This window comes from Danio rerio, chromosome 12 (assembly GCF_049306965.1).
Source record: "Danio rerio strain Tuebingen ecotype United States chromosome 12, GRCz12tu, whole genome shotgun sequence".
Classification (NCBI taxonomy): Eukaryota; Metazoa; Chordata; class Actinopteri; order Cypriniformes; family Danionidae; genus Danio; species Danio rerio.
The window spans coordinates 9,754,327-9,779,277 of record NC_133187.1 but is presented as its reverse complement, the minus strand read 5'-3'; the positions used below and the strand labels follow the sequence as shown (position 1 = coordinate 9,779,277).

The window sequence follows — 24,951 nt, the reverse complement described above, 5'->3', positions numbered from 1 at the left end:
TTTTCAAGCCACTCAACTTAGTACCTTTAAAAATTCTGTCCATAAAGACAGCTCTGCCCGTCGTATTGGCATCAATCAAAAGGGTCAGGTATTTGGAGGCATTCTCTGTCAACGAATTGTGGCTGGAATTCTGGTCGGCCTACTTTCACGTTATCCTGGACTTTGAGACTTTATTGGTGGCGGGCACCTGAGAGATTTGAGATCCTTTTTGTAGATAAGCTAAGGGAGGTGTGTAATGTGTAAATTTGGGTGGAGTATTAAGCCAAAGAAGTGTATTTAAACTGTGTGCTAGCCTATACTCATCAGACACTCAAACAAGCTGTCACTGTTGTTACTGATGCTGTAACAATAAACTGCTTTTCCTAAAGACATCGGAGATCTCAAACTTAGTGTTTTTTTTTTTTTTTGAGAACTTTGACTTAGAATATTTTGCAGACCAGAATCTTCTTTCCACAACTGTCTATTGAGAATTAAAGATATAATGTCTTAATTTGTTTTCTGAAGATGAATGAATGTCTCAGGGGATTGGAACAACAAAGAGGTGAGAAATTATTATCATTATTTTTCAATTACAATAATTTTTAGGACCACTAACCCTTCAACAATATAATTGATAGATATATTTAATATGTTTGTAATGCTACAAAACATGAAGGTGTGGAATATCTGCTTTGCTGTGATAGTCATATAACAATAACCCAAATAGCTATAGTTGATACTCCTGATGAAACGCTTATGATAAGTAATTGATGGGCACCCTGACAGAAAAATTGGAGACTTAGTGGACTGGAGAGGGAAATACAGGATACAATCATACTGCATTTGGGATTCAATATTATCAAAAGGAAAAATTGAGTCCGTTTTCTTTTCCCTTTTCTCACTGTGTGGTTATTGTCTGTGTGAAAAGAGAGACGGCGACGCCCTGTGGAGACAACAGCAATTGCAGTTACTTCCTCCATCACTATCACCGGTTGTCCTTTATTGATTCATATCTTTCTTGATAAAAAATGTTGTTTTATAAGGTATTAAAATGTATCTAATCTAATTTAATCACACTTAATTGTTAATAGCTAATAGAATAAAACTGAAAAAGAACTTCAAATGCTATATTTATTAAAATATTCCATAATACTATATACTATAAATATTATATGACCTACAGTATTTATTTAAATGAATAATTTTTATGTTCATATTTTGTACGCCATTTAAAATTGGCAATTATCTGAATATCTGTAGGAGGAAACTTAAAAGACATGAAATGAAAAACATTTATGACTGTTATAAAAGCATTTTGCAGTCTATTAACACTTAATAACATTTTAATGACAAATTCAGTTTGAACCACTGCAGTCGAGGTGAAGAAAAAAATGAAGCTAGTTCAATGAGTATTATTAAAAAAAAGTTCAGTTTGCTTAACTTCACAGATTGATACAATTATAAGGGCCTCATGACAGCCTGTGTCAAAACCAAGCTTTTTAAAGACTGATAATGAATCTGCTGTGTCATGTTTACGACATACTTATGACAAGTTGTGTTGTCTTGGTAATGTCAAATTGGCATTACAGAGACACTGACAGATTATGATGTATTTGTAAAGTTGTCATAAAGATATCACAAAACAGTAGTATCTTTGCTTTCAAAAAATTACATAACTGTGAATGACAAGTAATGACAGTTGCCATAAGCTGTAAAACCTCATTCATATTCATGTGGGTCTTCATATTCGCGACAGCTCTATTCACAACCTCTTCAAGTAAAGTGTTACAAACCATCAATGCTCCATATTTAGTAAGTCTCTGTACTTTATACATCTACTTCTGTTTACTAACAGGAATTGTAAACTGCTGTATAGGGTTTAACAGTAATAAGTAACTCAACATTTTTCATAACTTGTCGTAACTTTGTCTTTTTGCATCAAATTACAGAGAATAGTATCAGTTTCAGTAAAATGTTAATCACTACACACACATACTGTATTTACACTGCAGTGTGTAAAATGTTACATTTGTTTGGTTCATTTTGATGATAATTCTTTATTACAATATCTTTTTTGTTATTTTTTGGTCACTTTATCTACTTGTACACTGTATCTACTTGCATTACAATCAGCATTACAGAATGATTTGAAATGTACTGTACTTGAAAGTTAAAACAGTGTAAAATTAAACGTAAAATAACACTCAATAAACAGTATTAAAATATATTTCTGTTTTAGTTTTATTATTAAATAATTTTTTGTATGTCGGTAGTGCCATCAACCGACAGTTAAATCAACTTGAATTCATTCAAAAATATTTTTTCTCTTATTTATTTCTGCTTAATATTCGAGCGCCACTCTTTCTTGTGATTTCTCCCTGCTTTAAAATTAGGCATGACTGGGTAATACAGTACGTTAGCAATACAGGAACTAAAATTGTAATAAACGTGACCTTTACAAAAAAAAAATCCTACCTGAACAATTTCTTTTTTTCTAATATGTAGTATATGCAGAAGGACTTTTAATTTCACAGTAACCTGGATCAAGCGCTTCCCGTAAACTGTATGCAGTTACAAAATCGGGGTTGTTGCTAGATCCAACACAATCTCACGGCAATTTGTAACTTTTTGTTTTAGTGGCTAATTCGTATGAATTTGTACGATCTAATTCATACAATTTAGTACGATTTGCTCATCACCCAGTGACGGTTGCATTCATTTTCGTATGACTGAACTCAAACGAATTCGTACAAATTAGCCACTAAACTGGCAAAACGTAAAATACTTACGTTTTCTCATGAGATCAGGCTGGCTAGATCAGATATGGTTGGGGCCAGACGTTACCGAGAATTATTTATATTACTCATTAAATTTCCCATTTATTGTATTTTATTAACGTCTACCCCCACCTCAACCCTAATCCTAACCGTCACAGCACTGTAAACACAGTAGTTGTACCGAGTATTATTTATGCTATCTATTAAATTACTCAAATTATATTTTTTAATGCCCATCCCAACCTCAACCCTAAACCCAACCGTCACAGTACTGTAAAAATATGAATTATTTTTATACAGTGTCATTAAAAAATGCTGCTATATTAATGTGGGAACCCGATTTCTCACGACAATGGCCAGCCTCGTATTCGATCTAGACTTTACCCAAAATTGGCACGTTTAAGGTCTATTTTCTTTAAAAATCAACAATCTTCACTGCCTGATTGATATAAAGTGGGTCTCAGAATATACAAGAAGCACTGTATTAAGTTACGTTTTTTTCCCTGCCATGTCTTTAAAATATTAACATTTATCTTCTTACCCCAGTGTTTTCAATGGAGTTTCTGCACTCGCCTGCTGATGCTGACAGGCGCATGCATGTAAACGGCTTTTCATCTATTTAACTGATTATATTTTAATTACATTACAACATCGATGGTGTAACCGTTCACCGGAAGCAAAGAGCTTATCACCAAGAGGCGACACTAAATAGAATGTTACATTGCAATAGCAGTGCCCAACAACAATCTCCGCCATTTTGGAGTGAAAGCTATCGGCTGTCCATTTGATCTATTGCTGCCGTGATGGCAAGCAGCTGCTTTGTTTTTTCATTTATTTATTAAAAAAGCGCATTAAAGCTGAGATACAACCTGAAAGATGACAAAACAACACTTACTATCACAATCATCAGCACTTTTAACTTTTAATGACGTAGGGCCCCCTGGTCAATAGTGGTACGTCCGCTATGCCACTGGTTATGATATAAAATAAAGGAGCCAAAGGAAAATAAATGAATAAAGTCAGTGTCCATAACAAAGTCCAGGCACATGCATTTGTAGCTCATTTAAAAAACCTCATTTGAATTTAAAGCGACTTAACCAGTATGGCACAATTCAAATCAAGGCCTAAAACAGGCAGTTTCAAAGAGTTATAAACGATTACTTGTGGGGTATTTTGAGCTGAAACTTAAGCACCTAAGGTGAAAAATCTACTTTTCAAGCTGTTTGGACAGACATGTGTGTAGGTATAGTGTATAGACTGTCATATTGGGGTGATATAAACACACCCAGTCCATTTTATTTGATTTAATTTAACAACATAAAAACGTTATTGGAGTGGTTTTTAGAGTGACCGCAACTTGACGTAGGAGTGCCGTCCACCCGCCCATCAATATTGATTGACAGGCACCATATCCTCAGTTTGTTGTTTCACATTTGCATTTTCAGCATGTGAGTCAAAGCAATGTCACTAAAGAAACACCCTTGCTCTATTTTTAGATGTAAGGCTCATTGGGCTCAACACAAGATCAACATTCACCACATGATCGCTATCATCGGAATTATTGTTTATAACATTAGGTAGGTTTCCAAACGTCTACTTTTCATTGCGTCTACCTTAAACTTCAGCCGTTTGCATTTATTGTGGTCACAGAAGCTCCTTGTCATCTTAACTAGGTGCAGCTGTAAAGTGCGAGCGAGTTGCCTCACTTGCGTGGCCCTCCATTGAAAATTGTCCTGCATAGTTTAGCTCAAACTTCCTTCAACACACCTGCCTAAAGGTTTCCAGTATACCTAAACAGAGCTTGATTAGCTGGTTTAAGTGTGTTTAATTAGAGTTGGAACTAAAACATGCAGGACACCGGCCCTAAAGGACCGAGTTTGGATACCCCTGATCTAAAAATTAACCCAAAAGGCTTCAGCATCTACTAATATGACAAAACAAAACAAAAGTTGTTTGTGAAAGTAATACACTTGCATACAAAATGAAATGAAGTGACAGAAGGATCAAGAAAAGAAGGCAAAGCTACATTATTACTTTATTATACTGAGTTTTTATTTGAGTTTGAATTTGTGGAATTTATACATGACCATTAAAAGCATGTCCAACAGAAAAGTGCTTCATGTTACAGCACCACATAATAGCATTACATATAGTTAAGTGGGGAAATTAGGCAACAAATCAACACAGAACTCTATAAAACAGCTGGATATTTTGATAGATAATGCTACGCTACCGTCTTCTGGCTTCTTTCGATGGCCATGCGCTCCAGTCTCTCAGTGTAAAAGCCATTGAAGTCTAGCCTATAAAAAGAAATCTCATTATTCACAGCACCTCTGGTGAGAAGACTGAATTTAAATGAGGACTTGTATAAGCTCATCAAAAGCAAGAGATTTAATGGGTTAGTGCTACATATTTTTGTCACTTGTAAGGCCAGGTTAAAGGATTAGTTCATGGAATTTTTTTTCTCTTATTAATTACTCACCCTCATGTTATTTCAACCCCCTGAGACCTTCGTTCATCTTTAGAACACAAATTAAGATATTTTATGGCTCGTTTCCACTGACTGCTACAGTATGGTACGGTTTGGGTCGGTACGGATCACCTTTATCAGGCTTGCATTTCCACCACAAAGGGTACCCTTTTGGTGAGTGTGGTGTACGACAAAGTTTAAGTCGACATCATGCTCGCTCAAATAAATGTCTACAGTAAAGCTGTACAGGTCGTTTACAAATTATATGAGTAGCACTTCTCACAAAACAGACACTTTATTCACAAATTCTTCTTTATAAATGTTTATTGCTAACTTGGACAGGATTTGATTATAACTGCAGATCAATGACAGTGCGAAATAGCCTACTGTAACGTCTGTAATTATATAAAATAAAATAAATAAATAAATGAACATATATGTACACATACTGACCCTTACAGTCTCTGATATATTATTAATTACAGAAAAACTACACACATCATACATTTAGTACTTATTTGAGTTTAAAAACACACGCAATATAGCCCAGTCAGTGCAAACTTCTCATCTGTGTCTGTAATCTACACCAGCACATGTAAGCTCTGTTAGAGAGTCATTTTGTCATTCCCAGTTTATAATAGTCCAAAAGACGAAGATAAACATGGCAGTTTGTTCATGATTCAGGTTGCTAAAACACTTTTGCTCCTGTGTTTTCCCGGCTTCTTTTTTTCCGCGCTTCTTTTTTTCCGCGCTTTACTCTCTCGCTTGTCCTTTTCTTTCTGAATAAATCAGATGACGGAGACACTTCAATAATCACGCACACGTTATTATCATCAGCTCAAGAAGTTCATTATATCAAATATAGAAGGAATCGTGAGCTCCCGGAAGAAAGCGAATATCGCTCGCACTTTTAGACGAGCTCGTAAAGCAACAACAGCACACGGCAGATTTTTCTTCTTGGCTTTGTGTCTGTTCATCAAGACGACGACAAGGTTTGTTTGAGCTCGGGTCATCCATGGCTTGTTATTAATGCATATAGTATTTCCATGTAATCTCTCGGCAGTGTATTAGAACATGGCGGATCCTTTGTTTACATTCTGTCTAGCTCCACGAGCTTGTGACGTATCTCTGTAACCAATCAGCGTTCAGCTGCGCGTGTAGCTCCACCTTTTGGTACCCTTTCTCGTTTTTGGTACCCTTTGGAAAGGGTGCCGAATAAGTGGTATGATACGGTTTGGTTCGGTACGCTTTTTGACGGTGGAAACGACCAGTACCATACCACTCAGTGGAAACGGGCCATTAGATGGAATCTGAGTCCTCTGACCCGTTATAGACAGCAATGATCGAGAAAAGTCGAGAAAAGAAACCAAAAACATTGTCAAAACTTTGTCTGAAAGCTCCAAGAACGCTTTTGTGTGCCACAAAAAAAGGTAAAAGGCACTTTGTGTCTCTTGCAATAGATCAAGGTGCACATTTCTAGTCCACATATCTAAAAATTCTTATATCAAGAAGCATTTTCTAGGCAAGCAAAACATATTGTCGTTTTAAGAAATAATATGCTAAAATTAAGTGAGTTTTTCCTTGAAACATGCAAAATAATCTGCCAATAGGGCAGGCAAAATAATCTGGTTTGTCCTTCTGATGTAAGATTATTTTGCTTACCCCATTGGCAGATTATTGTGCTTATTTTAAGGAAAAACCCACTTAATTTTGGCATATTATTTCTTATATTATTTTCCATATCAAACTTGCCAAAGCCCCAATTGGATAGTCGAACGTTTGCAGCCAGGCCTCTGTTTTCAGATGTCTCGGTTTTCCCCCATCCACAATGAGATGGAGCAGCAGCATTTTAGAATGAAAATGGCCTCTCTAGCGTTTCCAAAAAGCTCAGTTTTTGGCGCTCAAGAACCCCGGATTTGTATGGACTGATGGCGTAACCGCAGCAAAACTTATGCATTTTAAAACTAAAACGTATTAGTGTGAACGGGGCCTCAAAGAATGACAAACTGACAAATCATTGCTGCAGCTCTGATACAAGTTTTATCTATAGAGAAAAAGAAAAAGCACTGCAGTCATTGGGTGCATCTGAGGTAATTAGTCTACCGTTATTACTGAAATGTGTATATTCCATACAAGTATGAAGCTGATTGGTTAGTACTAGTCACATGACTCGTGGTGCCCTTTGTGGCATTTCAAGAATTCACACTTAGCTGATGATTGATTATAAAGCTTGTTTGGCATGCTGTCCGGAAGAGAGCCCTGAGCTCATAAGATCCTTGAGCCCGGGGCTCCCTCCTATTTGCAAGGCGAGAGGGGAGTTTAAGCTCAGGTAGATCTCGAGAACTCCCCTGCTGTAGTAGTTAATGAACAGATGGTAACTGCTCTTAAGAGATAACTACTTACAGCATGATTATGGCGCGTGATTTGGATTAGTCAATTAAATTAAGTTGCATGTTTTTGGACGGTGGGAGGAATCAGGGGAAAACCCACGTGAGGCCGGGGAAAACGTGTAAACTCCGCACAGAAACGTTGGCTGGCTTGGTAAGAACTAGAACCAGTGACTTTTTTGCTGTGAGGCAACAGTGCTAACCACTGGGCCACCGTGCCACCCATCTAGGAAAGGAGAAGGAGTAGGGGTGGAAGGGGGGTTTCTTCAAAATGAAGACGGCTGTCATATGGAACTTAGGGTATTTATAGTGGCTAAGGAATCGGTGAATCATTGTCACACAACCAGCGATCGCTTTCCAGAGATCGCTGGTTCTCACACGAACACCAGGACTACACTTCCGCATTTCCCAGGACTACATTTTCATACATGCACTGCTCTCAGACACCCATGCTCATTCATCTGCTTGATTGCACTCAGCAGCTGAACCCTGTCATAGACTGATAACATGCCATACATAAACCTCTCATTCACTCACCCTGGTTGCCGAGTCTTGTTTACACTAGTGTGACTTTACAACACGTTTCCTTGTCTTGTTTCTCCGTGTTAGACCTTAGCCTTGTATCCCTGTTTAGCCGCCTGCCTTACGACCTATTGCCTGTACTGTGATTACGATTCTGGATTGTCCACATATACCCGTTTGCACCTGTATGACCACTGCTTGCCTGACGCTGAATAAACCTGCATATTGGATCTTACCTCAAGTTGTATCTGTCACTCCACCCTGTCGTTACAATCATAAATTGAATAATGCAGGGCCGGGTGCAAACAATTATAAGCACAAGATCCTCTCGAAATTAGTTTATAAATAAACTTCACTCTGAAAAGTTGAGATTTTTTCAACTAGGTGCGCCTGGAAAATATGAGCAGATCACTACCTTTTGGCACACACGAGGCCAGTGCCTCCATTGGAAATAACAAACACTGGACAATTTCGCAAGACGCAATATGTAAACAGCCCCTAAGGGTTCATACCGCCATAAAAACCTGGAAAAAGTTATAGAATTTTCAAATGGGAATTTCCAGACCTGGAAAAGCTTTGGAATCTGTATACTTAAATACATTTTAATTGATAATGTTGGCTAAATTACAAATACAAAAGTAAAAAAAAAAATCATGTTGTATGAATAAGCACAGCATCAGATTTTTGACACACAGATGTGCTCTTGGAGCTTTCAGACAACATTTTGACAATGCTTTGGTTCCTTTTCTTGACTTGTGACTGTTGCGGTCTATGGAGGGTCAGAGAACTCTCAGATTTCATTTAAAATATCTCAATTTGTGTTCTGAAGATAAATAAATGTCTCATGGAATTAGAATGATATGAAGGTAATTTAAAACAGAATTTTCTCTCTTTTTGGGGTTGAACTAATCCTTTAAATCTGATAGATGTTACAAAAAGAAGAAGTGTAGATAAGTTTCTCTGGCGACCCACCTGTAGATGATGTTGATCATGCTGTGTTCACAGTCATTGGTGCTGTAAATGCTGAGCTTGTCCAAAAGATCCAGCAATAAAGTGCTGAAGTTACTGTCAAACTTGCTGATGGTCCCCTCGAACCCGGAGTCAGACTGAAGAGCATCCACATGCTCAGCTAGAAACTAAGATGAAGACAAACAGATCAGATTAAAGGAATACTTCACCTAAAAGTGAATATTTCCTTACCACTGGTCATTCCAAACTTATGTTGAACACAAAACAAGATATTCTGAAAAATGTTAGAAAAAAGCAGCAATTGATATTTATAGTAGAGACAAAATACTATGGAAGTCAATTTCTGTTGTTTTATTTCCACATTCTTCATTATATCATCCTTTGTCTTCAACAGAGAAAAGAAACAGGTTTGGAACAAGTGGAGGATGAGTCAATTTTTGGATGAACAGTCAAATTAAATCATTTATTTTTGAGCATAAGACAAAAACATGAACAGTCTAAAGACATGGTCTATAGGTGAATTGAATAAGGTAAATTGGCCGTAGTGTATGTGTGTGAATGCAAGAGTGTTTGGGTGTTTCCCAGTCTTGGCTTATGGCTGGAAGGGCATCCGCTGCAAACAACATATGCTGGATAAGTTTGAGGTTCATTCCGCTGTGGCGGCCCTTGATTAATAAAGGGACTAAGCTGAAAAGAAAATGAATGAATATTTGACACCTGGGGTCTGTTCTTCATACCTCACTTAAATGATCTAAGATGATTTGACAGATCCCGGGTCTTTCTTGCACCTGTACAGCAGGGTATTGCTGTAATCAAAAACGAGTTATGTGTATGATTCAGCATAGCGTGAACAGATATAAAATGAGAACTGCAGAGTCGAGCATTTTTAGTTAGGTCCTCACTACATTCAGCTCTTTTGATGGCTGTTAGCCAAAGACGTCTGAGGTTGGCATTAAAAGCAGTGTGGTGTACGGTAAAATTTAAGTTTTCTATTTTTGGATCTTCGATTTTGGCATCCTACCGCACATCAAGGCATGTTTGCTATTGCAACCGGTCTTTTTTTGCAAACGGTATGTGCGGTTGAACCCGTGTGACGTCATGTGTGATACTGGTCAGATGTTAGACACTGCACATTGTATTGGTACAAAATAAATTCATGAAAAATAGTTAAGCATATTTATTCATTCATTCATTTTCCTTTGACTTAGTCGCCATAGCGGAATGAACCGGCAACTTATCCAGCATCTGTTTTACACAGCGGATGCCCTTCCAGCTGCAACCAAGTACTAGGAAACCCCCATACACACACATTCACACACATACACTATGGCCAATTCAGTTCATCCAATTACCAGTAGCACATGTAATTGGACTGTGGGGGTATCCAGAGCACTGGTAGGAAACCCACACCAACACGAGGAGAACATGCAAACTCCACATAGAAATGCCAACTGACCCAGCCGGGACTTGAACCAGCGACCTTCTTGCTGTAAGGCCACAGTGCTAACCACTGAGCCATCATGCTGCCCTAAGCATATTTATATACATCCTAATAACTATAAAGTTAAAAGATCTTTTATTGCACAAAATTATGATGTTCAATACTTCTTTGAAAGTATTTTTCTTTTTCTTTTCTTTTTCTTGTGCTATGAAGTTTCTTTGAAACTTCATAGCACAAAGGGAAGATGTCAATGCTTTGTAGATCTGTGCAACAGCTTTTAAAGACGTTTCTTTTAAATTCTGAGCCGCAATTTCGAGTAACATGATTTACAAAGTGAAAAAGTAATAAAGTCTGTCAAGCTAAAGTTCTTTTATGCAAAACCATAGGGATTTATCTTCTGATCAAATATGATGACAGGAACACTGAATCATTTGAGGAAATTTCATCGTGTTCCAAATGTGACATGCATTTTTAATAGTGAATTAATGGTGAACAAATGACAGACGCAGCGGAGGGAAAATCTGAAGTGATCTTAATTATAAAAACTATTGAATGGCTTCAGAACACATAGTTCATGAAGCTTTCGGTGCCCATAAAACAACGCTATTGGCTGTTTTTGAAAAGGATCTACATTATGTCCCACCCTCCCTTCATGGTTCAGTTGAGATTACGTCAAACATCGAATAAAAATGCACATTTCAAAGCACTTTATGGAATCTTAGTTTACCGCTCAACTCAATTGTATTGGAAAAAGGTTCGGTACTTGAAGCTTTCCAAATCAGAGCTCGATGAGGACCTCTGCTGGTTAAGATGTGGGAAAGCACTGTGTTGCAAAAATCTCAAATGTTAACAACTGACCAACTCATTCCTGTAGTAATACAACAATAGTAATATAAGCAAATTACTCAATTACTGTAGTTTTTTTACACATAAGGTATGTTACATCACACCACCGATGTCTGTAGTAAAATACAAGGTATTCAAAAATTTTTACATTTATCGTATTCCATCTGGTCCTTCACACACTCGTTCAGAGATTCCTGCATGGGAGGCGAATGCTCTAAGCAGGAGGCTATGAGAGTGAGGCTTTCTGGCTGCGCTCACCAGCTGGCCTCCGTTACACACTATACTACAATGTGCATTGGCCTTCTTTAAAAATAGTTGTAAATAATACAGTAATACACTTTAGTATGGTTCAAAAGCTTTTTACTATAAATTACTATTGCATTTTAGTTAAATTACTGGTGCGTTGGGGTGTTTAAACCTTTGAATCAAAATTCAAAGCAGTTACGTGGATATAGGCGAAAATAAAGCATCAGACGTCACTGATCACGTGATGATGGCAAAACGAATCAATCTCCAGTACACTGCTTCACTGCAAGATGTATCATTTTTTTGATACATGCTTCGAAGCCTTAGTGCACAACGTCACATCACTACTTTAATGATGTGAACTAGAGCTGTGTTCAAAAAAACAAGTTCTAAAACCAGTGCCAACCCAGAATTATGATTTCTGACAAAGAAATAGACTGTGAATTGCATGATACCTCTCCCCTTAAATAAGGCAAGGAGAGATGATTGACAGGATAATGTTAAGTAAATGTGCAGTCAGTTCCGCAACTCCCATGTATACAGCATGTGTGTGATTGTACTAATCAAAATGGGAAACTACAGACATAAAGCAAGCCTGCATTTTCAGATTTCATTACTCTGTGTTATGTAGTATTTACATTACGGGACTAAATTGAATCATTATATTATATACACAGTGCATCCCACCAACGCAATCAAATAGGAAAATCTGTATGATACAGGGAAAAACACCTCTGATTCATTTTAGACATGATAGTGATTAGACTTTGTGATTATAGCATGAATGACACAGTGTGCTTTTAAAAGTGCCTCTATTTTCTGTATTGTAGAATAATAGCGACTTACTTTAGAGGCCAGTCTTTTTTTCTCGGCCTCGTCAGCCAGGACTGAAGTGCCTTCTATAGTGCCGTGCTCAAGAGTCAGACGCTTCATCTCGCTGTCTATCCTCATGCTTTGTGTGAACCGCTGCAAAACAATCCAACATTAGCGTGACAATCAAGAAAACCTTCATTATAAAGAAAAAAATCCAGCGAAGGACACAACCCACAAGAGACAATAATAAACTGTGTAATTAAAAGTATTAAACCAAATAAATCCACTAGAATTTCACTCTGCTTTAGAGTTCAATTTTCACTAATAACAAACCTTAAACTTTGGCTTATGCCTGAAACTCTGGATTTGCTACTTATTAATAGATAGTAAGGTAGTGCTTAGGGAAGTATTAGCATAATTGAAACTAATAAACGGACAAAAGTTAATAAGTAACTAGTTAATAGTGGGAATCTGTCATTATACTTAAGTTTTTATAGTGCAACTGTATTCCCATTCAAAAGATTGGAGTAGGCATTTAAAAAAAATTTAAAATGTTACCTATCAAGGAAGCATTGGACTGATTAAAACAGAGTGTGTTAAAAAATGCTTAAAATATCTTTAATCTCAAAAACTAAATTTTACGCCTTAAAAAGACTTAAATTTACTAAAATATTGTGTTGAAGGTAAATCTTTTTTAAACCGGTCTTAATTTACCTTTGTTTATGTATAGTTACCCAAACTGGCCAACCCCCATCCAATTACCAACAATCCATCTCATTCGTTCATTCGTTCTACTTTGGCTTAGTCCCTTTATTCATCAGGGGTCACCACAGCGGAATGAACCGCCAACTTATCCAGCATATGTTTTACACAGTGGATGCCCTTCCAGCTGCAACCTAGTACTGGGAACAATCCATCTCAATAATTTTATTTACAATAATGGTTTAACTATTTCCTTACAGTAACACTTGTTTAAAAGTTCTCCATGTATTTTCTGCTGAGGAAGCTGTCCTTAACAGACTGTGGTGCATACATTTAGTTTATTATAGTTTAAAACCTTTAAAACATTTTTTCAAGTTGTTTTTATTTTTAAGAAAGGTTATGTTGAAAAAAAAGTGTATGTATACAATTAGACCTTTTTTGACAATTTTTTTAATATTTAGTTTAGAATTAACTAAAATATTTAAATATTAATTTTTAAATAAATAATATTACTAAATTTATAAAATGATTTGTAAAAGTTTTTTTATGACAAATAAGAATCTTTTCTAACTTGGCCATTCGAAAAATTCTGTATGAGTCTAGAATTTCATTCACAATGGTCTTAAAAATGTCTTAAAAAGTCTTACATTTAACTTGCTGAAACCTCCAGTAAGTGATAGTAAAGACATTTATTTTACAAAAGATTATCAAGTACATGTTTTTAACATTTTAGTCAGCAAAAGAAAATGAATTAGGTGACTTGAGCAGCAAATCTGCATCATCATTTGAATGATTACTGAAAGATCCCATGACTGTCAAACCTAAGACATAACTGCTGAAGTTGTGCTATTGACATCACAGGAATAAATTACTTTTCATAATTTAATTCCATTAAAAACTGTTATTTTATATTGTGATAAAGTTTCATAAAATGACTGCTTGTAATACTATTTTTGATCTCATACATGCAGCCTGATTCTAAGGCTCCAATCATAGAGCGTAATTTTTATGTCTAAAAATGTGAGACACATCACACAGGAATGGTTTTAAAAACACAGGAAAGAGCACACGAGTATGCAGTCAGCCCCGCCTCTGAGTTCTTCTGATTGGTCCACTGTTTTGAAACTGACATTGAGCAATGGCACTGCATGTAAAAGCTCTTTTAACTTGAAATAGTGTATAAAAACTCGACACTTTAAAAGGTTAGAGACAGGATCATAACCGTCATCCACTTCCGTCAAGCGCATTTTTATATTGTGGAAAAATTTAAATAAATAAAAAAAATAATAAAAGTAACTGTGTGAATGAGCCCCAAGAGACTTCTTTCAGAATATAAAAAATAAATTCTCACTGATACTGAATGTCTCTCTATAATGTCTGTTTTTTTTTACCTGCATACAGTTGGTAAACATGACACAGACAGACATGAGCTTGGAGAAGATCCGGAGCAGTTCAGGGTTGGTGAGCATACAGTCTTTCAAACAGTTATCCAGGAAACTGGTGTGGTGACACAGCACATCATCAATGTTGGACGCCTAAAAAAGACAAGCCAATTAAGAACACACTGAGAAATAATTTAAAGTCCATTTGTGCTCAGCTAGAGCTGTCACAATTATTACATAACAGCCTGATTACCATTATCTGAAAGAACTATTATTATGCTGCTCTTTATATAAAACAGCACTGATGCATAATGGCTGCGAAAAGTATTTTTGAGGTTGTTGTTGATGATGTTATTATTTGAGCACTGCAATATTTATTTTTCAATTATAATTATGTATGATTTATCATTATTAGTTATAGTATCAGGGTTTCTGCAGGTTTCAAAGTCTTAAAGTCAAGTTTAAGACTTTTTAGGACCCTTTTAAGACCAACATGAATGAAAATTTAGACTTATACAGCGCTAAACACTAAGGATTTTTTTTAAATGGCCTGGCTGTGCCAATGGAATATGTTTTAGTGTTGAATTTCTTCAACTGTATATAGTTATATATATATATATATATATATATATATATATATATATATATATATATATATATATATATATATATATATATATGAGCAATATCACAATATATATATATATATATATATATATATATATATATATATATATATATATATATATATATATATATATATATATATATATATATGAGCAATATTACAATATTATCATTTAAATACTAGCTGAGGCACTAAGGGGCTCTAAGGCACTCGGCCTGCGCCCTCGTGCCAACGCACGCCTCCCACCAGTGCCGATATACAGCCATAGCACACGTCACTTTAGAGCTAGTATTTGAATGATTCTTTATAGCGTAATGTGAAGCGGCGCTTCTGGTGTGTGACCCACTTAAGGTAATGACAAAACAGCAAATTTTGCTCACATTTTAACATTATAGGGCTGAACGTGACATGAAATGCCATCCATCTACAAAGCTTTCTAACCAGACTGCTGTTGTGTTTGCGATAAAGAGAGACGAGGCTGAATTTAGCTTCTTATTCGCAGCTTCTTATTGACTCTATTCGGTCCACCTCAAAAACCACGAGGCTTTCGTTTTTCAGCTTTTTAATTTGCACTCAAGACAGCACACTGAGCAAGGGCTTATTATGCGGTTCTGGTGCTATCCTGTGGATAGACGTCAACCGCCGCAGACGAGCTCTCAGAAATTGTAAATATTTTAAAATAGGCACTATTCTTACAAATAAACTGCATAGTTGCAATCTAAACAACTACATTCTTAACTAAAAAAAGCCTCAATAGTACATTTAGTTGTCTAACAACAGTAATATTTATCAAACTGTAGCCTTCTTGTTGTTGGCTTTATGTGGGTGGAGTAATACACAGAGGTGAAGGGTGAAGAGGCCTTTGTGTGATGTTACTGGCAAAATATTGCACGGCTATCAGCCAATTAGATTCAAGAACCAGACGGAACTGTTGTATAAACATACACACATATATATATGTCCTTATCATACACATGGCGCAATAAGGCGCAAGACATGTCTGTTTCGACGTGTTGGTATTTTAAGACCAATGTAACGTTAATTTTCCCGTTTTCCACCATGTTGTTTAAATAGCAAATCCATTTGTGCCACTGTGTGGACTCATGGGTGTTCCGTCTAGAATAGAGGTGTGTTAGGGCACATTGTAGGAACTAGGACCTAAAATAGTGCAATAGACCTGCTGAAAGCAGGTCTAAATTACAGCACAGAGCGCGTTAGTTGTGCGCCTTGTTTACAGATTGCTTAATAGACACAGCATGTACAGCATTACACGAATATCTTTACAAGTGCAAAAGAATTAAAGGAATAAAATATTACAAAAATTTTTACTTTCTACATAAATATAAAAACCACTGTCTCCATGCCTTCTTCACATCGGGGGGCTTTATTCAGTTTATTAATGACAACTTGCTTTTGTATAATTGTATTATTATTAGCAGTATTATTTATTATATGCATATGTATATTTGTTTTATTAAAAACAAGCTTACATTTGTCCTCCTGTCAGGTTTTGGACCATATGGGGCATAGCAAGTGTATTTAGATATAACTCTTTTTTTGACCACACTTCAATATTATTGTTTATTTGTTCGTTTGCTGGAAATTAAAACTGAATTTAGAAAAAGTTTTGAAACAAATCTTTGCCCTTAACGCAGAGATCACAATTAGAGAAAAAGCAAAAATGACAAGATGTCAAGAAGAGATATTTGAAAAAGAGCACTGATCAAAATGAGAGAAAACTTTAAGATCCTCCCAGTCGTTGGTGTTAACATGGCATCTGATGGTAAATTCCTAAATTATCTTACAACCCCTAGTTAGAATCAGCATAGTCCAATATGTCCAATTAAATATACCACGGGCCTCAATTATGAAGAATAAAACACGTTTTTATTTCAGTGACTCACAGTCTTCAAGTTGTTCTCCATGACGTGCCATGTGGGCTCCATAACCTCAAACATCATGTAGTACTGAATGTTCTGGACGAAGTTAAGCATCCGTTGCCTCAATGCAAAGGCAGCAGCAAACCTACAAATGACAAAATGAATCGAATAGGAGCTTATCTAACGACACATAGTCTAATATTAAAAAACAAATATATATTTAGTCTCACCATTTCGCAGTGTGCAGTGAATATTGCTTAGTTGCTTTATTGCTGATCCACACATTACAGAGCAGCCTTTCTACGTGCTTGCAGTAAAACATGTGCCTGAAGAGCATCTGGTATCTTGTCAGGGCTTTCCTGTAAAACAGTATTGAGTGCTTTATTCTAAAGGCAAATGTTCTGTTTTTTTTTGTGTGTGGAAAAAAATGTACAGTATGAAGTCTATAATGTAATGCACTTTCCAACCATGCAGTTTCTGCCTGTCAGCACAGAAAATTCATGGGACCGACCTGAACTTGGGGAAAAATATTTTGTGCATGGAAATTTGCAACATACAACATTTCCAATCAGGTAGTGTGTAACGTGAAACATTTCAAACTGCATAATATCCAGTCATGCTGTGTGTAACTTGCAATATTGCTCTGATTATGTAATGTGTGATATGGCATTTCTGATCACTTACAGTAGTAAGAGTGTAGTATAACAATCAAACACTTTCCAATTGTGACCTGTGTAATGAGTGACACCTCTGATTGCTTGGTGTGTAACATGTAAGGGCCTACTTACACTATGCTATCCGAACTGTGCCCAGACCCGTTTCCCAGATTGTTTGAGAAGTATGAGTGCTCTGAATTTGCTCAGGCACGGTTCACTTGGCCGGCCCTGGCTCGGTTGGAAGAGGTGTGCCAGAGCATGGTTCACTTGGGCTCAGGTACGGTATGCTTGATGTTTGAGTGCAAAGCACGCATGAGCCCGAAACTGAAAACGAGACGTAACTTTTATGGGACTGTTTGATATGGATTTATTAATCATTCTTACTGTTCAATGAATGCAAACTGTCATAGATTATTAAAGACGCAAACCCCTCACTGCACAACAGCTGCACCTTCAGCAAACTTCCTAATTCCTGCAGCACAAGGACTTTATGATTGTTTATGAGCGTCAGCAATGGTGGATCTGTTCTACATAATATTTGACTATTGTCACCGCATATCAAACAACTTAAACGATACAACTCAAGAAATCTCTGCTGTGCTGAGCGAGAGCGCTTCTTACTGAACAGCGCAGCATCGATGACGTAAGCGTGCCTAGGCCCGAATGTTATGTGAGTGCGGGTCATCGGGGGAGACGGGAGGAGGCACAAGCGTGCTTTGGCCCTGTTCAAGGCAACTGTACACAGTGTGAGTATGCCCTAAGATCTCGTAATAGTGAGGTGAACCATGTTACACTTCCGATTCTTAATGTATAACATAATATTTCCTAATTGTGAAATGTGTAATGTTTGACACTTCAAATGCTTAAGGTTTATTATGATTTCCCAATCATGAAGTAGTGTTACACTTCCGATTCTTACTGTACAACGCATAACATTTTCCAATCATGTAGTGTTTAATGTTTGACACTTCCAATGCTTAATGTTTAACAATATTTCTCAGTTGTGAAGTGCGTAATGTTTGAAACCACTAAAGCATTTAACACATAACATTTTCCAGATGTGAAGTGAACAATTTGTGACACTTCCAAATCTTAACGTGTAACATTTCCCAATCGCTAAGTGCATTATGTGACACTTCCGATGGTTAATGTGCAACGCATAACATTTCCCAATCGTGAAGTGCGTAATGTGACACCTCTGATGGTTAGTATGCAACGCATAACATTTCCCAGACATGAAATGAGGAATGTGACACTTCCAATGGTTAATGTGCATAACATTTTCCAATCGTGAAGTGCGTAATGTGACACCTCTGATGGTTAGCGTGCAACGCATAACATTTCCTAATCGTGAATTGCGTAATGTGACACTTCCAATGGTTAATGTGCAACGCATAACATTTCCCAATCGTGATGTGCGTAATGTGACACTTCTGATGGTTAATGTGCAACGCATAAAATTTTCCTATCTTGAAATGCGGAATGTGACACTTCCGATGGTTAATGTGCAACGCGTTACATTTTCCAATCATGAACTGCGTAATGTGACACTTCCAATGGGTAATGTGCAACGCATAACATTTGCCAATTGTGAAGTGCGTAATGTGACACTTCCAATGGTTATTGTGCAACACATAACATTTGTCAATCATGAAATGCAGAATGTGACACTTCCGATAGTTAATCTGCAACGCATAACATTTCCCAATCGTGATGTGCGTAATGTGACACTTCTGATGGTTAATGTGCAACGCATAAAATTTTCCTATCGTGAAATGCGGAATGTGACACTTCCGATAGTTAATGTGCAATGCATAACATTTTCAATCGAGAAGTGGGTAATGTTTGACACGTCTTAAGCATTTAACACATAACATTTTAAAGTCGTGATGTGAACAATTTGTGACACTTCCTATTCTTAACGTGTAACATTTCCCAATCATAAAATGTGTAATGTGACACTTCCAATGGTTAATGTGTAAGATCCAACATTTTCCAACCGTGAAGTGAGTAGTGCGACACTTCCGATTCTTAACGTGTAATGTAACATTTTCCAATCCTGAAGTGCTTATTGTGACACGTCTAATTGCTTAGTGTAGAAGAAAATATTTCCCAATCATGAGGTGCATAATGTGTGACGCTTCCAATGCTTAAACTGTAACATTGTGACATTTTTAAATCGCGAAGCATGTAATGTTACACATTAAACATCAAAACATGTTACCAAAGGTAAAGTGAGTAATGTGCATCTTTTAGTAATGCCACATTTCTGACTTCGTACATAATCTGCAACATTTCCAAGTCATATAGTGTCTGTTTGTGGGTTACTTCTAATTGGACTTGAAGATATGTGACAATTACATTTGATATTTTCATTTGCTTAGTGTGTAAAATGTAGTGTATAAATGTGTAATGACAGTTTTGATCACAGTGTAAATGTGAAATATCAGCAGAAATCTGTAAATTGCAACTTGCATCACAGAAGTACATATGATTGGACCTTAACTGCATGAAATGCAGGTTTGGAACAAGACAAATGAAGGTTGGGTAAATTATAAAACAATGTTTTTTTATGAAGCACAGGGTGATAGTTACAGCCATACACAAAAATATACCTGTTAATTAAAAATACCTGTTAATTATGAGTGAAAGTGGCCACTTGACGATGTAGTCGAAAGAGAAAGCCTCTAGACCGCTAAGTGACACCTCTGTGGGCTCTGCATTAATTATGGCTTTCTCCTGTTTGGTATCAATAGCGAGGACACGTAACAGCTGAGTGATTACATCATGGGGCATCAGGTCAATCTGGAAGAGAAAAATACTGTTAAATAATGCAGTTTTAATGATGACCTATTGCCTAGTTTCGGGCAACTGCGCATCATTTTCCATTCATTAAGGAGAATCTTCTACACCTCTATAACCACCATTTAGATGGGTGACAACAGCCACTTTCACACAAAACAGTAAATTGGCAGAAAACGTTTCTATTTTAAATTAGCCTTTCTTTCAGTGGTTTCTTGTGAGGATGCTTTGGGAAAAAGCAGGCATTGTCAGCGTTAAGATTAACGAAAAAATTATTAACGAATATCAGGTTTTATGACATTATAAAAATGTGTTGAACTGGAAGTTGCTGAAAGGTTTATTTCTAGTGGTGTAACAAATCACAAATCTCACGGTTCAGATCACATTATGGTTTTTTAGTCACGGATCGAACCATTTTTCCGATCAGCCAAAAAGGGGAGGAAACAAATGTATTTTACTTTCCATTTATTACAAAAACAGCACTGCAAGACACTTATGGTTTTAACAAACAGAACTAAGAAGCTGTCATTTTATCAAAAATAAAATGAAGAAATAATCAGCTGAATAAAAATGAATCGAAAAATATTGTGAAAAATTCATTGTTACTGATTTGTATGTATAAATGTAACATAATTTGTATAACCCATATTTATTTATAGTCTCATTTTCAATAAACCATTCAGTTATTCACTCATTTCTAGATGTGTCATTTTTAAAGAATTATTACATGGGTTATTTTTGATGTATGGTTTTTACCACCTATTGGTTAAATAACGTCAAGTTAAATGCATATGATGGTGATTTTAATGTTTACTATGAACATCAGTGCTTTTATCTAAACAATAAGCTGTTATCCCAGTACTTCTGTGTTATTCGACTGTTTGTAACTTCATAACTAACTCAAAAGACTAAAGACTGAATCTCTTTCTTGATTTTTGCATAATTTTAAACACAGATGTGAATGCAGCGATTCAAAGGATTAATAAACATGTAAATCACAATAATTTATCATTTATGTCGCGTGTGTCTTGAGATCTGGATCTTTCAATGATTAATCGTGCTAAACAAGTCGGGCTAAACAAGTAATGACAGAAAACACCTTTAATAACCTAAGAAACTCACCACATTCCGAATAACCTACCACAACTTCTTCCATCATTATTATTTTTTACAGAAAAGCCTAAATGCTTTCATACATGTGATTTGAATGACACGGACGGTGATCTCTCTACGATCGTTACAAATTTAGGATTAATCTACAAGTGAAAAAATGTATTAGCCTAATCCGCGGGTCAGGTGTGTTCCGAACCATGGATTGTGATCCGTTACACCTTTATTTATTTCAGTATGTTGATGTACTTCCAACTAAAACAGATTATTGGGTAGGGGGCAGGCTTTCTTTGTTCATCATACTCTTGAAGCAAACGAACGGTTAAGAATATCGTGGCTGAAGGCGTCAAATTGACATCAACAGAGAAGGACTGCCACTCCAGTCGTGGGAGCAAATTCTCAGAATTTATTGAAGATTACCAAAACAAAGTTGTTGTTTTTTATCAGTGGATTAACTTGTTCACCAAAACAATAACAATGTGTGCTAGCAAAAATACACATGATAAATTTTGATTTCACATGAACTTTTTGTTTATATGCAGTAGTTTGCATCAATCAATTTCAGCTAATTTAGCATATTTTCTAATGGAAAACGTATGTATAATGCACAATCATATACAGTGCTCAGCATATATGAGTACACCCCTCACAAATCTGTCTTCTAAATTAATATTTTTAATAGGAAGCTATACAGTATTATATTTGTCCATATACATTAGATTAGTCAGTACTGAAGCCAAATCTGGAGCTTATCTAACAAAATAATTTAAGATAACGGCCCAAAAACTAGTACACCCAAATTTATGTTATGGGAAATATTTAATACAAGTTAAATAAAAGAGAAAAAATCAAAATAAGCAAAAAAATTGACAAATTTAGTTGAAATTTTGTAGTTTTTGCAATATTTAGCTTGAATTTAATTGTATTGTAATGTTTCAATTTCTTAATATGTTTGGTGACTAAAATATTATTTTAATAAATATATGTTTAATAAGTCTGTTTTGTTTAAATTCACCAAAATACATTGCTTATATTCATGGAGAAATTGATAAAAATATTCATTGTCAAAATGGGCTGTACTCAGTTGCCCATGCTGAGCACTGTATATTAAATATTGCAAATTTTAAAGTAATTGCCTAGAACATAGAGGAGCTTTTTTACCTTTAAATCATCTTTGAATGGATCAGTGTTGGCAGTGCTCATCCTCAAGGCCAGCTCCAGCAGAGCTTCCAGTCGTGGAGGAATGATGTCATCAACCGGCTTCTTCAGTTCCTCCTCCGTCAGGTCCATAAAATGCACAAAAAAGTCTCCTTTATCCATTAAAAAGTAATGTTTGATTGACCTGCACCGTAAAGGGTAAAACAAAAGATAGTTACTGTGTTATGCAGTTAATACGAATGTACTTTTTTACATATTAAACCAAAGGTAGATATTGGTTTTTAATTACACACAAACAAAAAGCATTGAGTGTACGTGATGAAAATTTAGTCATTACAGCGTCATTTCAAAACCACAAAAAATTGTCACTTTGCTACAAAAATGTTACTGACCACTTAATCAGAGACATTTAAAACATAAGGCTCTATTTTGGCAATCCATGCGCAAAGTCCAAAGCGCAGAGCGCAAACGCATTAAGGGCGCGTCAGAATCCACTTTTACTATTTTAAGGATGGAAAAAATAGGGTCTAAAAGGGATGAGCTTATTTTCTTATAGGTTATAGGTGTGTTTGGGAATAAACCAATCAGAGTCTCATCTCCCATTCAAGAGTCAGTTGCGTCACGCCATAGCGCATTTGCTATTTACATGATGGACTTTGTAAGTAGAAAAACTGAGCATTTCACTAGCAAGAAAACAGTTAAACAGAGCATCTACAGCGTGAGAATGAGAGAATGAGCCTCTTCATTATTTACTTTGCAATCGTGGATAGGGAAACTTTAATTAATTGCGTTTGTTAAGCGCAAAGATTTGTTTAAAAACTATTTCTAAATTCAGTTCTAATTTCCAGCAAACTAATAAATAAACAGAGTTATATCCAAAAACACATGCTGTGCCCCATATGGTCTAAAACCTGACAAGTGGACAAATCTAAGCTTGTTTTTAATAAAACAAATATAAATATGCATTTAATAAATAATACTGATAATAGTGATAACAGTATACAAAAGCAAATTGTCATGAATAAACTGAAAAAGCCCCCCGAGATTAGAGGGCATGAAAGTATGGTTTTTATATTTATGTAGGCTAGAAAATAATAGTTTTGTAATATTTTGATCCTTTATATTTATATTCTATATTTATCCTTATTTTATTCTATATATTTTTCATATGTAAAGATATTTGCGTGTTGTTGCCTTAATGTGTAAGCGAGGCACACAACTAATGCACTCTGCGCTGGACTTTAGTCCGGCTTTGTTCTTGTCTATAGAACAGTCTATTACAGTCCCTTAAAATAGCAACGCGCCAGCAATGCGCCTCAACACGCCTCCTTTTTTAGACCAGAACGCCTATGGGCGCACATAAGAGCGCAAATGCATTTGCTATTTAAACAGCGTAGCGCAAAACGTCAAAAACGACTCTTGTGCCAAACTAAAACTAGCAATTGCGTCGCCTCTTGCGCCAGGTGTATGATAGGGCCATTAAGCACAAAGACACACTTTAGCGCTAATAACTTTTAAAGAGAAATAAAGTTGATGTTTGATGAAAAACTAAACTACAGTGCTTGTATTGGTGCACACTATTAAATGAACTATATTTTAGGGGTGTTAAACAGTACACATGCTGTACATGTTACAAATTAATAATGACATAACAAAAACATTTTCATTTACAGATCGGTGAAAATTATCCAGTGGTTATTTCACCCAAAAATGAAAATTTAATAATGTATGTATGTAATTTCTCATCTTTGTGTCGTTCCAAATGTATTAGACACTTGTTCTTCTTCAAGACATAAACAGAAAAACCTTTAATTAAACCTAAGAGAATTAATATTTATTTGTAATCCATGTAACCAACTCTTTGACAATAAAAAAAAATTGTGTAAAGTAAATGAAGTACAAGTATTAAGTATTCAATTTGATTAACAGAAGCTGAAATGTGCTTTCTTGACCTGCACCTACCAAAGTGGTTCACATCAACTCAGTATAATTCAACTGCCTATGCCACTGACCAGTGCAGGTGTGTGCTATTTTGAGGCAACTGAATTAGACTGAGCATAACTAGCTGAAATCTGGTCTGAAGTCAATGGCACAATATTACTGCAGCAAGAAGCAATCTCAATAGCCTTTAAAGAGAATGGGAGATTGTTTTATTGCCTGTTTTGTTCTAGACACATCCATTA

At 36.0% G+C, this 24,951-nt stretch overlaps 1 protein-coding gene across 1 annotated transcript in view; it reads right to left on the bottom strand.

Annotated features, from left to right (window-relative positions):
• Positions 1-4,786: 4,786 nt before the first annotated feature.
• tubgcp2 (tubulin gamma complex component 2) overlaps positions 4,787-24,951 on the bottom strand; it is a 34,777-nt gene continuing 14,612 nt past the window's right edge. Inside the window, 8 exon segments of the mRNA NM_200122.1 lie at positions 4,787-5,056; positions 9,108-9,271; positions 12,484-12,603; positions 14,544-14,687; positions 17,067-17,187; positions 17,273-17,401; positions 20,331-20,503; positions 22,772-22,952. Coding sequence (NP_956416.1) covers positions 4,981-5,056; positions 9,108-9,271; positions 12,484-12,603; positions 14,544-14,687; positions 17,067-17,187; positions 17,273-17,401; positions 20,331-20,503; positions 22,772-22,952 — 1,108 coding nt within the window. The 3' untranslated portion in view covers positions 4,787-4,980.